The sequence below is a fragment of the Furipterus horrens genome, unplaced genomic scaffold, assembly GCF_987537825.1.
Source record: "Furipterus horrens unplaced genomic scaffold, mFurHor1.1.pri manual_scaffold_7, whole genome shotgun sequence".
In the NCBI taxonomy this organism is placed as follows: Eukaryota; Metazoa; Chordata; class Mammalia; order Chiroptera; family Furipteridae; genus Furipterus; species Furipterus horrens.
In genome coordinates, this window is record NW_028327177.1 from 117903863 (window position 1) to 117921070 (window position 17208).

The 17208-nt window shown below is 43.9% G+C and overlaps 1 protein-coding gene across 2 annotated transcripts in view; it reads left to right on the forward strand.

The window, feature by feature from the left end:
* Positions 1-17208, forward strand: part of OXNAD1 (oxidoreductase NAD binding domain containing 1) — a 35189-nt gene that overhangs the window by 8058 nt on the left and 9923 nt on the right. For both annotated transcript variants that reach the window (XM_090284372.1, XM_090284371.1), the window contains one exon: positions 9388-9494. In XM_090284372.1, the coding sequence (XP_090140498.1) occupies positions 9388-9494 (107 nt within the window). The remainder of the gene's footprint in view (positions 1-9387; positions 9495-17208) is intronic.

The window sequence follows — 17208 nt, forward strand, 5'->3', positions numbered from 1 at the left end:
TCTGTTTCCAATTTTCATTCTTTCCCAAATAGAATCAGAGCTGGGGGCTGGGAGGAGCTACATAGAGCTTGATGATGTCCTGCCTCAGCAGTGTAAGGTCATCAGGGCCTCACCCCAGTCCAACCTTGGATTTGTTGAAATGAACAGTGCCTCATGTTGGGCCGTAATGGAACTAGCCCACCACATGGTCTTGTCTACCACTCTTGCCTTTAATTTGTATTGCGAGTATACTTTACAGAATCCCCGTTGCCCCTTGCTCTTCATTTCAAGTCTGTGAGGCAGCCTAGGGATAGGATGACAGAACCTGGGAGATAACTGGTGGCCTCTCCTAGGGCCAGAGGGAAGCTCCGGCCCAAGTCTGTGATTCTGAAGCCGAAGGATCCTGCTGCCCTTCCTGAGTGGGTAAAGAATGGAGCACTCACCACCCAGAAACATCCTTTCCTTATTAAGCATTGGGTTCCCTATAGAGAACTTATTGAATGAGAATATTAAGATGTTGCTGCTTCTTATTTTAGGCTATAAATGTAACCAGTCTGGAGTCATGCTGCTGCAGGAAACTGAGCTCTGAATTGAATGACATTTGACTGTTTGTGTTGAGTTCACATTCTTTTCTTAAGGAACAAAAGACTAAGCAGTCTGGGTAACCTTGGAAATGTCAAGGAGATAAGAGTAGAAATAGTGTAATGCAGTGAGCATTGTTATGTAAGGCTAAGTTTTTACTGGAGGGGCCCCTCTGTGCTTGGCTCTGTAGAGGGCGGGTCCACTGAGCAAGATATACTCTTATTCACCAGTTTTATGGGAGAGTTTGGTAATGAAAGAATTTTTTAAATTACTGGTTTTTATGCAATCATTTGGAAATATGCCAGACAGTAGGCTAGGTCCTGGGGTTGTAGCATTGAAAATGATAGATAAGGTCCCTGACCTCATTCTAGTGGGACTCTGATTAGAAGAAACTGATTTTGTGCACCTAATTGATTTTGGGAAAACCACTAATGGTTTTTTAATTGTACTAGTTTGCTTCTCTTCAAAGCTTGTGCCTTACCCTACAAATGCCTTGTGTGTATTGTTATCTTTTTTAAAATAAAGCACTCGATTATACAACAAGTTGTTACTTAATTCTCAGAGCCACCCTGGGAGGGACGTGTAGGGATCCTCATCCCCATTTCACAGGTGAAGAAATGAAGACTGAAGAGATTTAGACAGTGTGATCCTGCTTCCTTGTTTGCCAGGATAGTTGTGGCTCATGCTTCCTGTCCCCGTGGAATAGTACCCCCTTTAACTCTCACAAATGCCCTGTTTTAGATGATAAATTCCGTTGTCAGCCTAAGTTTCAAGGACTTGCTTGAACTCAGATCTTTGATGTCAAATTGGTTTTTCTTCCTACTCTAGCAAAAGAATGTGACACTTGATTTAGACCAAGTTTAATTGAGCTATACGGTAGGAGATAAATGTCACATAGCTTCCTCTCTGTTCCAAATCAAAATCTCGTTGAAGTGTTAGTGGGCATAAGAAAGGGAGCTGTTAGTAGCTGCTATAATAGCTAATCAAGTCAAATTGCTGGGCACCTGTGGCAGAGAGAGACCTTTGGGGGTTGTATGGGTCCCAGTGCTGACTATCGAGTGCTGATAATCTGCTTGACTTACAGATTTGTTGAGGCCTGGGCTTGAGTAGGCTCCGCTGCTTAGCTGAAAAGCTGGCCTGTGTCCCACGTTTAACCCTTACAATTCTCTGTCAGTCATCACCCGCACATTTTGGGAAGATTGTATGCCAGAGTGCCCTTCTCAGCTTGGTGGGAAGAGGGGCATCTCTTTAACGTGGAATGTTTCCCCGTAGGGGAACATCTAATTGGCTCTGATTATCAGAGGTGGTGGTCAGAGAGCCTTTTACAGATTATCCAGCCTGGGGCGTACAGTGCTTGGCATTCCAGCCTCATGACACTGTTGGCTCTGACAGGGCAGAGAGTGGTGGGGAGAAACCTCAGGCACCCACCACCTAGAGGTTGCTGTGGGGCTTGAAGAGGGCTTGGCCCAGTCCCTTGGAGAAACTCCGGGGCAGTGCAGTGTGATCGCCCTGGTGGTTGGTCTCCAGCTCCTTGGGGTGCACAGCTCACCCTGCTAAGCGTGGCAGCCTACAAAGAGGGAGCATCCTTGGGGGAAGGCGCTCAACTTAACGCTGTCGCTGCGGTATCTCGCACAGTGCTGACATACTGTAGGCACTCCATACATGTTTCATTGGATACAATAAACAAGTGTTAACCCCACCTCTGAGGCTGATTACCTGAACTGCCTTGGATGAGTCATTTTGTAAAGTGGCAGCGGTGACGATGAGGTGATGATGCAAGTGTACTCTTTCTATACAGATGTGAGCAGTGAAAAATGGGGACTTGCTTAGACTGCTACTTCTTTCCTATGCCCAGAACGTAACTTGTTCAGTCATTTAAGTGATCCAAGAGGCAAGGTTCCCCCCCCCCCCCCAACAGCGGATCCAGTGAAATGAAGTTATTTTAACCTCAGCAGGCATGTGTGAGAGCCTGCTGTGTGCCCAGCCCTGTATAGGAGCAGGGATATAGCAGTGCGTGAGGCAGGTAGAGCCCTGTTGTATTGTATGTGGAGCTTCATTCTGGTGCAGAAAACCAAAGAATGTCAGATTTCAAAGACACTATGAAGGAAGTACAACAGGGTGACGGCTGGCGTACAGGTGCTGTTTTAAGTGGGTGCGTAACATTTGATCTGAGACTTGAATATGGAGAAGAGCCAGACGGGTACACAGCATTCCTGGCAGAGGGACTGGCGAGAGCCATGGTCTGAGGCAGGAACGGACTTGGCGTGTTCAGAGGAAGGTGGCAGGATGGCCCAAGTTGTATAAACTCCTGTGGGCTTGGATAAGGGGTTGGGATTTTCCTCTTAAGGGTGACGGTTAGTTTTAAGCGGGGAAATGGCATGTGATTTGCATTTTAAATGGGTCATCTATTTGCTTGGTAGAGCAGGGGGTTTTTGTTGTGCTTTGACCCAGGGTTGGAGTCTGCTGACACAGTCCCAGGAGAGGTGGTGAAGGCTTAGAGCGGGATGGTAGCGATGGGGGTGGAGAGCAGCGGGTAGATCTGGGATGGAGGCAGGGCTCACGTGGTCCACAGATCAAGGTGAGAGTGCTGTTAGTGACAGGGGAGGAAACCCAGGGATTCCCAGCTTTGGGATTTGAATACTCAGGGTGGATGATGATGGTGGCATGTATTTGCTAACGTGGGGAAGACCTAGTTGAGAGGAGGGGAAATAAAGAGCTGAATTTTGGAATAATCTGAGGTGGGAGGGTGGGCAGTGGATAGAGTTACAGACGAAACAAGATTAGCTGTGAGTTTTATCAGCTCATACCAACTGTTGAATCTAGGGCATGGGTTCATGGAAGTTCATTGTACTGTTTTAACTAGTTTTGAAGATGTTTGAAATTTTCCATAATAATAAAAAGGAAGAAACTTCGGGGGATAAAAGCATTCTGTGTTGGATGTGCTGTTTGAAATGGAAATTCAAATCAGCAGTTGGATATATGAGTTTGGAGTTCATTGCTAGAAATAAAAAGTTTAAGCGGTGTAGAGAGTATGGGAAGAGGGCCCACACCTCAGCCCTGGGATGTGCCAACATTTAGAGGTCAAGCAGAAGAAGAATGGCCAGGAGAGTGGCCAGTGAGGTTAAAAGGAAGTCAGCAGGTGTTGGTAAAGCCAGGAGAAAAGTGTTTCACAGAGGGAGGGGTCCCCTCTGTTTGATTCCGCTGAGGGGTTACCATTGGATTTAGCGAAGTGGGTAGTGGGTGACCAGAATGACTGGCTTTGGTACACTGCCGAGAGTGAAAGTCTTGACCGTGTTGTGTTGGAGAGGGAATGGCAGATAAGACAGTGGAGCCATGACCATATATAACTCTTGAAAAATTCTTATGTGAATGTGAGAAGAGGAATGGGTGAAAGCTGGACTAAGGGAGAGGCTTGTTTTGCTGTATTTTGAGAAGCACCGAAGCATAGTGGTCAAGTGCCTGGATTCCAGTACGTGTATCTGCTTTGCCTCATACAAGCTGTGGGACCTCAGGTTTTCTCATATATAAAACGGGGATATACTGATACATGCCTTTTACAGTTTCTGTGAACATTGAATGAATTAATATATGTGAAGTGCCTGGCGCATGCTAAACTTTATATATAAGTGTTTGCTCCTGATGTTGTTATATGACGTGAAAGATTCGCGTTCTCGCGTGTGTTCTCATGGAGAGGGGAGCAAAGGGTGGTGGATGAGAGGGGGTACTTGCTCGAGTGAAGGCTTGAAAAGGCAGAGAGGAGATCAGCCCAAGCAGACAGGTTAGCCTTTGGTAGGAGCAAAGAGAATTCATTTGCCAGGATGTCGTGTTGACAGGGATAAAGTTGTACAGTGGACAGGATTTTGGGCGTTTCCTTTTAGCAGTTAATCACTTCAGTAAAACCAGTATCTTAATCAGGTTCCTGCTCATCAGATTGGTATTTCTGCCACAGTTGAAATAATGTCTCTGGGCCTTGGTGTCCTTATGTGTAAAATGACATACTATTTTTGATGATGACTAAATTTTTCTTCAACTCAGAAATTCTCTGTGCCCTCTTTTGTTTCAGGTCATCGTTAATCTTGGCTTTGTTTAAATTTTTAAGCCAACGAAAGAATGAATGGGAATGAACAGAGGAAGTCACTTCGGTTTCCCAAAGAAAGACCTATTTCCTGTACCGAGACTTGTAGCAGCAGTAACATCAAGATACCCTATATAAAACCAGCTCTTTAAATCAGTATGATGGAATTTCCTTTTAGATGCTGACTTTGTCAAAGCATTAAAAATGTGTGCTAGTAAAAGTTGGCAAATGTATTGTTATTTTATTGAACCAGTAGAAGAGTCTAAATGTTATTTTATGGAAAACTTCATTTCCTGCCATGTGTTTTAACTTAGGACGTGGCCAGTTGAGGTTTCAGTTGAGAAATCTTTTGATCTGTTAAGTATGAGAACAAGTACAAATGTTAAAACATAAAGTTTCTCCATGATGTTTTTACTTATTCAATCAAAGTAAAGAAAAAAAAAAAGGCATATAACAAGGGCCATGATTATCGATTTTAATTAATCATATGAAACTAGCTTCAGAATAAAATAAAGATGCAGCCTTCAAAAAGATTTTGCTAGAAATTTTTATGTAGTGTACAGTATTTGTTTTAATTAAATAAAGTGTTAAGAGAGAGCCATGTCTTTAAAAATCATGGATTGTTAAAGATACTTTGTGTGACGAGTTCTAGCTGTTTTGCCTGGATTATGAGGACTAATAGCAGCAGGTACATACTACTATGTGTATTAATGCCAATAGGCATAAAGCATCTGCTAACATTTTTTGGTCAAAGAGACTATCCAAATGAAAATGGGGCTTTTTCAATATAAACTGTAGCTTCTTTCTCTTCATGGAATTTCATATTTGGACATTGGCAAATGACGGGTGACTTCATTCCACCCAGACTAGCATTTGGTTGTGAAGAGCGCTGACATGTGTCAGTTGAAATTCTGTGTTCCTCTTCCTCCTCCTCCTCCCCGTCTCCCCCCCCTCCCCTCATTGATTACGAATGTTGGTTTTTCGGCCACCAGGTGACTCTGGGGCATGCTTAATGCTTACACATATCTAGTTTTGTTCATGACTCTGACAGATGCCAGTTAAGCTGTTACAAGTGAAATAATGTAGCTCTTGGCTGTGTTTCTACAGATTATATTATGTTGAAAGAAAATAATGAATGTTTACAAAATAAACATTTCTTTTTTGTAAACTTAATAAAAAGGAGAGCAATAACATAAGGGAGAGCCCTCAAATGATTCTTTTTACTTGTCTTTGTAATAAGGTATTTAAAATTGAGTGTGTGGCAAACAGAGAAGATTGCTCTTCTCCTGAGGAGCTCCCTGCCTTCCCTGACCTCTCCCACAGTTTTGAACGTGAATCTAGACTTTTCTGAGGTGGTTCTCACCCCAACCTTTCTTTTTAAAGAAACCAAAGGCTCTAGAACTTCTGACTTGCCAGTGGTGTCATTTATTCTGCAAAGACTTACTGAATCTTACCGTGTGTTAGGCCCTGTGCTTGATCTGGGACAGTGGTTCTCAACCTGTGGGTTGTGACCCCTCTGGGAGTCAAACGACCCTTCACAGGGGTCGCGTAAGACCATCGGAAAACACATATATAATTACATATTGTTTTTGTGATTAACCACTATGCTTTAGTTATGTTCAATTTGTAACAACGGAAATACATCCTGCATATCAGATATTTACATTACGATTCATAACAGTAGCAAAATTACAGTTATGAAGTAGCAACGAAAATGATTTTATGGTTGGGGGTCACCACAACATGAGGAACTGTATTAAAGGGTTGTGGCATTAGGAAGGTTGAGAACTACTGATCTAGAAAGTCAATATAGATATAAACCTACCTAGTACCTGATCTCAGGAGGTTTGTGGTCTGTGTGGTTGAAAAGATGTGTTCGTGTGTATTTATATTTACATTAATATGTGCTAAGTGTGGTAATAAGGCAGAAGTATTTTAGGGGTAGAGTTGAGAGGGTGGAGGGAAGAGGAGACCTCAGGCAGAAGGAAGGGACTAGTACTTGATCAGGGCCTGGGAGGCTGGGTGAGAGGTTGACAGACAGGCCTGAGAGAGGTGCTGTGTGCTGACTGACCTAGGCAGGGTTTTGGGACGTAGGCACGTGTCAGGTGCCTTTGAGGACCAGCAAGTTGTCCGATTTGGCTGGTAAACCAGTAGCTCAGGGATCCAGGAGGAGCTTAAGCTGGTATGAGTTACAAAGGCTTTTTAGCATCTTTTAATATTTGTAGTTGAGTATTAGAGAGCCCTTGAAGGCTTTTGAGCTGGAGAGGAACTCGGTGAGGCCCGAACGTTAGGCTTATTCATCTGTTGGCTTGTTTGAGTGGCACAGGGAGGAGGCTAAGAGAGCAGCAGTTTAAGTGGGTGGTGGTGGCTGCCCACGGGGAAAAAGGACATGAGCTAAATTCATGGAATTAGGCCACATCAGTGACGTAATGCCTGGGAGAGGCAACGTGCGTGCACGTGTGCGTGTGTGCACACGTATGCCAATTGAAAATGGATTTGACTTGATTGAGTCCAGGATAGGTCCAGAATTGAAATCCCGGTGATGGAAAGCAGCTGGTTTTGTGGGGCCCTCTGAGGACAGGAGAAGCCTCCATCTCTGTATCTCCAGTGCCAGGCACCGTGCTCAGGAATGTTTGCGAATGGGTATGGTGCATTTAGTGAGTTTATCAGTGGGACAGCACCTACAAGTGATCAAGGGCCAAGCAGACCTGGGTTTGAATTCCGACTCTGCCATTCCCGAGTCATCTGACACAAGTTACTGAACCTTTCAGTTTCCTCCACTGCAGAAGGGAGAATAATAACTCTCTCTTGGGATGTACCGTGATTATTCGTATTAGCTGAATGTAGTAATGCACGTAAAATATTTAACCCGGCATCTGGTATACACCTGAGATAAATGTTCCTCAGATATCGGCTGTTGTGACTCACATAGGGGACTATAATTGTGATCCTGCGATTGACAGAAAAGTAAGGATGAATTTGGGTGGGGGGTTAGTACATTTGGGAATGCTCGAGGGCCTCAGCCAAGAGGTAGGAGAGGGAGCTGGAGGAGGGCAGTTTAGAGAAAGCTCCCATTGAGGAAGTGGGAGGTAAAGGAGAAGAAGGACCAGGTAAAGGAGGGGCAGGAGGGGACCTGAAGAGTTCAGTGTCAGGTAACCCAGAAAAAGATTATGGGCCAGCAGCATTGTAAGTGCTTCACATATACGATCTCTTGCCCAGAGTCGCATAGCTGGTAAGTAAGCGGTGGAGCCAGGGTTACAAAGCAGGAAGTCTAGCTGTAGGGCCCAGGCTGTTAACAGCCACTCCGTGCTGCTTCCTTTTATTTTGTTGCTGAATTCTGTAGGATGACCAAATGGTATTAGATATCCTGTCTGTTTAAGCAGAAGGTCTAGAAAGAGAGAAAGTGAATGTGAAGAAACATGGGAGCTGATGAAGCAGTGTTTCAGAGAGGGTGGGCAGGACAAGAGCGCAAAGTGTGGGTGGAGGGTCACCCCACGTGCTCTCAGGAGGAGGAGAAAAATGGGACAGACAAAATACAGAGAGAAAGGCAAAGGATTTTACAGGAGCAAGAGGAAGGCAGAAAATTGTATTTTGAGGGGGTGAGGGAGACCACCCTCCATTTTGAGACTTTTCCAGTGGATTGTTAAGAATTGTCTCCCACTGATAGTTTGATTAGACCTAGTCCTACTGGAGAAAAGGGGCTGCGTGAGCTGGCGTTAGGGCGGGAGGTTCATTGACCTTGAGCGGATTTCTAAGGCACCTTTCTGTGGAGCCGTGAAGATAACATGATCCAAGGAGGATAACCTTATTTTGGTCACCTGCTACGATTGGATTTGCTGCACGTGGAGTTAACAGCAATAGGACGTTGAAGAAAGAGTCATGCTCTCTTTTTTCCACTGTTGTGAAGATGTCCCAGGTTTAGGGAGGAAGGGAAACCCAAAGGCAGAAGACACAGAGCATGAAGGAAGTAGAGGCAGTTTGAGGCATGCTAAGGCATGGATGGCACTTAACTGAAGAGGGCCTAACTCAGACCTCTTTAGGATTTTCTATAAACCAGATACATCATTTAGAATAGTGCTTCTCAAGCTATAAGATCCGTTGTGAAGGGGTGTTATTTTAAGGTTGTGGACCTTTTATATTTTGTAAATGCAATAAAAATTAATTAGAAAATTGAATTTTAAAAACAAAGACATAGGAGTACCAGTTCAATTTGTTTGCTATTACTAGATTCAACAGATAACATGATTTACTCTGAAATTGCTAGTAAAGTTTCTAAGTGCTTACTTTTAATTTCTGAAATTTGCTTGTCATGGACTTCTTGCAGGTTCAGAACAAACACAGGCTCATAGCTAACAGTGGGTCTCACTCTGCGTGGGTCGTACTCACGGAGAATTTAGACGCCAGGCAGGTGGTTTGTAGGGCTCCACTTCCTGAGCAATTCTCAAGAGTGCCCGGCCTGGTACGTGGCACGTGCTAGACACGCAACAAATAAACACTTGTTAAATAGTCCCTCTAAGAGGTGATTTTTGTACGCAGTAAAATTCAATCAGTATTTTAGCAAGTCTTTCAAAAATCAAGTGTTCACCTGGTGGTAGGCAGAATTTCAAAGCAAAGTATGTTTAACCTTGTTTTGCAGTCTTTAAAAACTACATCTTTGCAGATTTTCAAAAAATCCGAGTTACCAGAAAGCCCCGATTTGTTCCTCTCGTTGTGTACACGCTTAACCTCCCCACATTCACTTCTGACTCAAGGTCGTGTCTGCAGCGAAGGTGTGTGGAGCGGCCCACGAGTCGCCCTCTGTGAAGAGGCTCCGCCTGCTTGTTGCTGATGAAGACTTTGCTTTTAAAGCTGGCCAGTGGTAAGTGGCTCTTCTGTTTCCTGGGTTCTGTGTGCTCAGGAAGGTGCCATCAGATAGAAGGGCTTATTTTCTTTCTGGAAGGGACTCCTGTGGCCAGCTCTTTTCTCCGGAGGGGCAGATATTCTAGATAGTCTCCACTCAGGGCAAACCTTTCTCGACATGGAGAATCTGGTTTCTTCTCTCACCTCAGCGCTTACCTCGGTTTTGAGCCCATGACCCCCTCAGTCGTATGTGAAAATTGCTGCCTTGAGTTTTTTAGATGGAAACAAAGGAGGTCGTTCTGGTCTGTGGACCTAACAGCTGATAATTCTGTCCTGTAGGGCAGTTGCTAATAAAATGCACTGCAGTAATCTAATCTTGAGGTACGTTTTCAAAAATTAGTATTCCTTATGCCAAATGCAGTGGAAACACAGTCTGAAAAGAAGCGTAACTGGTATGTCGCAGAGCTGATCACCCTCTCGAAAGAATTCCTGCATCATTCACATCTCGTCTGGGCTGACTTTATTATCAGCGCTGAATTTATTATCAGGAGCCCCGAGTCAGGCCCAGCGCACGCCACCCTCGTGCGTCTGCCCCATTTGGCTCTGAGGACTGGGCAGCATGCTGACAGGGTGACCACTAGCCATCCTGTCCCACTGCCTGCAAATGGCCTCACAGAGCTGCCATTCAGGTTGAATTGTAAATAAACCAACTACTATTTCCTTAGGAAAGGTGTGTTTGGGTGTATGTTTCCTTAATTTAAATAAAGCATTCAACTTTAAACGAATTTCTGGCATGTCAGTCTTGGTAGTATTTCTTAGGGGTCACTGACTAATTTTGGCAGTCCATCTGGAAATGTGGCTCTGTTAGAAGGAGGATGTGTGATAATAGCAAGAGTTAGCAGTCTTGTGTTAATAGTTTGCCTTTGAATTTAGAACTAGAAAACAAGATGCTGATTGCAATAATTTGCATTTGTGGAGCAATTTGCTGCAATCTTTGCACATGTTCGGTGATACATATTAAATGCATACGGGCTGTTTTGGCGGGGGTGGGGGTGGGCAACACTTTTACCCTTCAAAAATAGTTTAGCAGTTATTACATTGCAGAGTGGAAACTTCGATGGTAATGATCTGTCTTTCCGTATTTCCCTTCTGTGGAAATGTTTGTGTCCTGCACACCATTGTCTCTGTGCCTTCAACTCTGAATTGTGCCAAGACTCTGTCCCCAGTCCCCAGTCTCCGGATTAGGAAAAGCCTGTGCCTTGGTTTATAGTGCTGCTACCACGTAGTGTCTGCAAGTGCATTAGCACCTGCAAGTTTAGTTACCTGATGAGGAAAATGTCATCATTCTCTGGTGATATTTATATACAGAAATAGGGTCCCACTGTGATCCTCAAGGTAAAATTAGTCAGGGTTGGTGTTTTATATCCCACATCAGTGAATGGATGTAGTCATGCCACTGATGTTAGGACTGGCTTTAGTATGTGCCTGACAGATTCCTGCTTCAGAGGACAGATGTGGGGGTGGTCATCTCTGGCTGTTTGGCGGTGACCCTTTCCCTGCCAGGTGTCCCTCAGCACTCATTCCTGGCACCTGGATCCTCCGCTTTTAAAAGATTGCTGCCTTAGCACTGACTTAATGTGTGGCTCTAGGGGCTTTGAGTTTCTTTGGATATTTGACTTCCTGGCGACAGAATGGCCACTTGCTTAGGTGGGTGGTGTCCACTCCTTCAGTGCTGTTGCTGGGATGGCTTGCATTCTTGGCTCTCTTAGAGCATCACTTTGGTAGTGACTTCCATGTGGTACTTTGCAGAAGGCAAGTTAGGGAGACGCAGCGTGGCTATGGCTGCCGTGCGGCGTGTCAGGGTTCAGAGTGAAGTGCTGCTTAGAGATAAAGGAGAGGACTGCTCTTGGGCTTATCTTTGGGATGGGAGGTGGGGCCATGACCTCATGTCTCTGAATTCTTGACCTCCTCTGATACCTGCCAAACTGAGGGGAAGGCTCCAGACCTGCCTCAGTGCTCTGGAGCTTTGGGCACAGATCCCAGATAGACACCTTCAGCGTAGACCAGAGATTGGCCTCCAGCACTCTTCCCGTGCTGCACTGTGTTCTTACTGGGCCCTCCAGAGGGGACTGGTTCCTGTACTAGAATCCAGTACCAAAGACTCAGTAAATCAGTCCAGAGAGAAAGGCCAAAAGAGGAAACAGCCTCAAAACCACTTAAGCTTATTATTTTTTAAAGTATATTTTATTGATTATGCTGTTACAGTTGTCCCAATTTCTCTTCCCTTTGCTCCCCTCCTCCCAGTAACCCCCTTCCCTCCAACAATCCCATCCCCCCTTAGTTCATGTCCATGAGTCGTGCATATAAGTTTTTTGGCTTCGCTCTTTCCTGTATTATTATTAACTTCCCCCTGTCCATTTTGTACCAACCAATTATGCTTCTTAATCCCTGCACCATTTCCCCATTTCTTCCCCTTCCCCCTCCCAGCTGATAATCCTCCAAATGATCTTCATACACTTATGGTTCTGTTCCTGTTCTGGTTGTTTGCTTAGTTTGTTTTTGTTTTTATTTTTTAAGGTCCTGTTGTTGATAGTTGTGAGTTGTCATTCTAATGTTAATAGTTTTGATCCTCTTTTTCTTAAATAAGTTCCTTTAACATTTTATATAATAATGGCTTGGTGATGATGAACTCCTTTAGCTTTACCTTGTCTGGGAAGCACTTTATCTGCCCTTCCATTCTAAATGATAGCTTTGCTGATAGAGTAATCTTGGTTGTAGGTCCTTGGTTTTTATCACTTTGAATACTTCTTGCCAGTCTCTTCTTGCCTGCAAAGTTCCTTTTGAGAAATCAGTGGTAGTCTTATAGGAACCTCTTTGTAGGTAACTCTGCTTTTCTCTTGCTGCTTTTAAGATTCTCTCTTTATCTTTAACTTTTGGCATTTTAATTATGATGTATCTTGGAGTGGTCCTCTTTGGGTCTACCTTGTTTGGGACTCTGTGCTTCCTGGACTTGTACATCTATTTCCTTTACCAGATTTGGGAAATTTTCCTTCATTATTTTTTTCACGTCAGTTTTCAATCCTCTGGCACCTCTGTGATTCAGATGTTGGCACGTTTAAAGTTGTCCCAGAGGTTCCTAAGTCTCTTCTTGTTTTTTTCAATTCTTGTTTCTTTATACTGTATTGGTTGACTGTTTATTTCTTCCTTATGTTCCAAATCCTTGATTTGAACCCTGGTTTCCTTCCCTTCACCATTGGTTTTGTGTGGATTTTTCTTCAGCTTAGCCTTTAATTCTTCCTGTATGCATTTGCTGTACTCATGCATATGTGTCAAGTCTGTGAGCATCTTTGTCATCAGTGTTTTGAACTCTCATCTGTTAGGTTGGCTATCTCCTCGTTGCTTAGTTCTCTGACTGGAACCTTGATCTGTTTCCTCTTTGGGGCCATACTTCTCTGTCTCCTCATCATGACAGGCTCCTGTGTTTGCCTGTGTGTCTTAGGTAGTAATGTTGCACATTTTACATTGTAAGGGGCGGAGCCTTATGTATTCGTCAGTACTGTGTGACCGGTTTCACCACATTGTGGTACTGTATGTGGGGAAGGGGTCTGAGAGGGAACAATGCTGCTTGCTCAGCACTCACCCCTTTTCCAGGCACTTCTCCTGTTTCCTGTAAGGGACTGGCACCCCTCTAGCTGTTACCCTGGTGATGGTTCCCTAAGTGGGTGGGTCTGCAGACATTCTAGGACCGTTGGGGGACCTCTAAACAAACGAACTCTTCTGAGAGACCAGCAGTTTCTTCCTCTGCCCCAACTACCACTGGTCTGCAGAGTCAGAAGCAATGAGGCTTTATTTTCCCCAGCGCTGGACCTGTGAGCTGTGCAGTCTGGTCTGGTGCTGGGAGTGCTCCCCAGGTGTTCCTCCCTACTTTTTAAAACGTGTGACTTCGCTTTCCTCTGGCCCGCCGCTGCTGCCACCACACCGCGTCCTCTCCGCCCCTCCTGCCTGTCTGGATGCGTATTTCTTCTTTATATCTTTGTTTGTTGGACTTCCATGCAGCTCAATTTTCCGGAACTTCTGGTTGTCTCTAGTTTTGAGGTAGTTGTATTCCTTCTTAGTTGTGGAGGGAGACGCAGCATGTCTGTCTAGGCCTCTATCTTGGCCAAAAGTCTCAAAACCACTTTGGGTTCTCTCACCAGTAGGTCCACGACTCAGCACCTATCTCTGTGGTGAGTCCTGCTCTTGACCTTCTCAGAAATCCTCTGTCTTGAGGGTAGTGGGATTGGGACTCCCTCTCTGGAGTTTTTGGCACCAGCAGTACCCATGCATGTGGGAGTGCCTGGCATTGCCAGCTCCAGTGTTCCTTGTGGTGCTCACTGCTGGGGTTGGGTCCCGTCCCCCAAGGGAGGCTGTATCCCAGCATCACACACCCAGAGCTCTGGAGACTGCCTGCCTTACAGGTCGCTTTTCTGCCAACTAGGTCTGTGATGTAGACAGTTTCCTTCTTTCCCTGGGCTTCAGTTTCCATGTCTTTAAAGAGCAAATAGTAATATTCTTTTGTCTTGGGACATGTCGAGCATCTAGTACAATTCCTAACGTTTAACTTTATTAGTTTATTTTTGTTTTTTGGTATAGACAAGAGTTTGTTCAGTTAGATCATTTGTGCTGATGAGGCCCAGGGGACAGCTTCCAGCTCTTAGTCCCGTGGCCAGTTCTGCAGTGGAGCTGTTGGTTGGAAGAGCAGCAGGCCAAGTAGGAGAGGGCGAGTGGGCATCCGCACTGCTGTGTTGCCCCTTGGGCGGTACCACGGCAGTCCTTGCTCCTGCGCAGGACACTCCCGAGGGGAAGCATGGAAACATGGAGAGAGAAAGGCGTATTTCTGACTTCATACAACGTAAGTTTTTATGCTTGAAAGTGACTGGGCTGTTGCAGGAGGAGGAGGACACCAAGAAGAAGCAGATTAGAAGAGCAAAATTAGAGAATTAAGATGTACCCCTCCGCTCTAGCACAGGCGCTGCGTTGTAGACAGCATGCAGCCTGCCCGGCCATGTTTGGCAGCCCTGACTCCCACTGACCATGCAGAGAAAGTGCTGCCTGCCTTGGCGTCATCGTTCAGACTGTCTTCCTCCACCGTTTGTGTGCTGAGCACTGTGTCTTTTAAGTCTTTTTGTAATTCCTCTTTCCCTGGTAGATTTGACTACTTCTTCCTTTGTTCTCCTCATTCCCCCAACCGCTCCCTACAGCCCCCAAGCAGATTTTTTTAAGTAAAAGTGTGGCTTTATCAGTATTTTCATGATAAAATCAGGATCACATATGTTGGAGCTAAGAAGAAATCTATGCTAAGTACAGGTACTTCCAGACAGATTTCACATGATGAGCATTTTCTCTTTCTCTGCAAGCAAATTTTGTCATAGCCCATTTAATTGTATTTATTTGTTAATTTCACTCATTAGGATGAGTTTATTGGGCAGGACCCAAGACATACTTGCATTTTTACTTCTGATGTGAATCACAGTGTCTGTATGTTTTAGGCAGGTGCCGTCTACAGTGTTTGCATGAGAGATGGGTGAGGGACTCTGAGGACTGTAGCTGAGGACTGAAGAGTTTGGGGGTCTCATGGTAAAGCATCGCCATTTGGCCATGGGTTTTGTGCCTGCTGTGTGCTGGGCACTGGCGCTGCATCTGTGGGCGGGACAGGGCTGCCTGGTGTGTCACAGTGGGATGTGGGTGGGTGTGGCTCACTGCAAAATCAGGCTCTTTCTCTCAGTTCTTCATATACTCACGCATCTGGAGGTGCAGTAGGTGCCTCAGCTCTCAGCTCCGAGAGCTAATTCTACAGAGGGGTGTGTGTGTGTGTAAAACAATTCTGGGACAAATGTTTTGTGAAATATGTATTGTGCCTATTTTCTTAAACCCATTCAGATGAGGTTTTTATGTCATTTGAATTCTTCTCTAACATTTACTGAAGGAGTCCTTTCTTCTGAAGTGTCTTTCCAAAGTTTCCAGAGAAGAGGGGTTTCCTTTCATGCACCTGAGAATGGTCTTTAACAACAACAAGCAGCAGAGGGTGCTATAGTTCAGGAGATGAAGCCACAAAGTAGCTCATTGATGTTCTGTTGTTTTATTAACGTGGAAGCTGTGAAGATGTTATATACCTCCTCTGTGGAAGCATATAGCAAGCATCGTTGTTAATAAATGTTAACTATGGTCTTTTAAAATTTGTATCTTCTCTGAAATGAAAGGGAAATTAAGATATTCATGGGAAACAGTCAAGTAAATATCGGCAAAAGTAGGCTAGGGACCTTTTCTGGAGTACTTCCAGTCCAGAACTGATATTTTAAGACTGTAAAAAATGACTGGGTATTTAAGGTCATAGATTAAAAGAAAACATCTTTTAAGGTCATAGATCAAATCAGTAGAGGACATCATGTGCTTTTCATGCAAGCCTGCTGGTAGGAGAACAACTAGGGGAAGATAGTACTTCTGTTCTTTGATGGCTGAAAAGTATCAAGATTGGATGTTTATGTTTCCTAGACATGAGATAAGAATTTCTTGTGATCCCATGTTAAAATAAATTTTTCTTTCCTTGGTATATGACTAGGTTCGCTGCATTTCCTAGGAGCACACCAGAAAAGGGTTTCTGTGGAATAGAATTATTGAAGGCTTGAAACTCCCAAGAGTTCTAGACGACAGGAATATGGTTATAAGAAAAGAAAGGAACGTAAGACTCGTAACTTAGAAGGCCACATCAGCTTACTCAGTTAGTTATATGCCAATGAGTTTTGTTTTTTTCACTTTTGAGACACACTTTTCATATTATAAAATTCACTCATTTAAAGTGTAAAATTCTCCCACTTTTAGATTGTTTATTGCTCTTGTATAGAAATATACTTTATCTTTATTATTGATCTTGTGTCCTGCAACCTTATTTGACCTGTTAGTTTTATTATCTTCATAGTAAATTAATTAAAATTTTCTATGTACAGCATCATGTCATCTGCAACTTCTTTCTCTTACTCTCCAATCTGGATGCTTTTTCTTCCTCCCTTCCTTCCTTTCTTCCTTCCTTCCTTCCTTCCTTCCTTTCTTCCTTCCTTCCTTTCTTCCTTCCTTCCTTCCTTTTTTCTTAATTGCCTTGATTAGAAAGAACCTCTAGTACAATGTTGAATAGATGTGGTGGGAGTGGACATCCTTGTCTTGTTTCTGCTCTTATCAGGGAACTTCCAGCTTCTCGCCATTAAATATGGCATTAGCTGTGAATAGTTTGTAGATGCCCTTTATCCGGTCAAGTAAGTTCCCATTTATTCCTAGTTTGTTGAGTATTTTTATCATGGAAAAAAAAATTTTTTTTCAAATGCCTTCTTTGCATCTGTTGAGATGATTATTGGGTTTTGTTCATTATTCTAAGTGGTGTATTTCATTGATTGCTTTTCAGATGTTAAACTAACCTTGTATTCCTGGGACTTTTGCATCTATATTCACAAGGAATGTTGATCTATGGTTTCTTTTCTTGTGATATCTTTCTCAGGTTTTGGTGTCAGGGTAATAGTAATACTGGCCTTATAGAATGAGTTAGGAAGTGTTCTTTTCTATTTTTTGGAAGTGTTTGTGGAAGATTAGTATTAATTATTCTTTAAATGTTTGGTGGAATTCACAAGTGATACCACCTGAACCTCTCCTTTTCTTTGTGGGAAGTTTTAAAATAAGTAATTTAATTCATTTGTTATGGGTCTGTT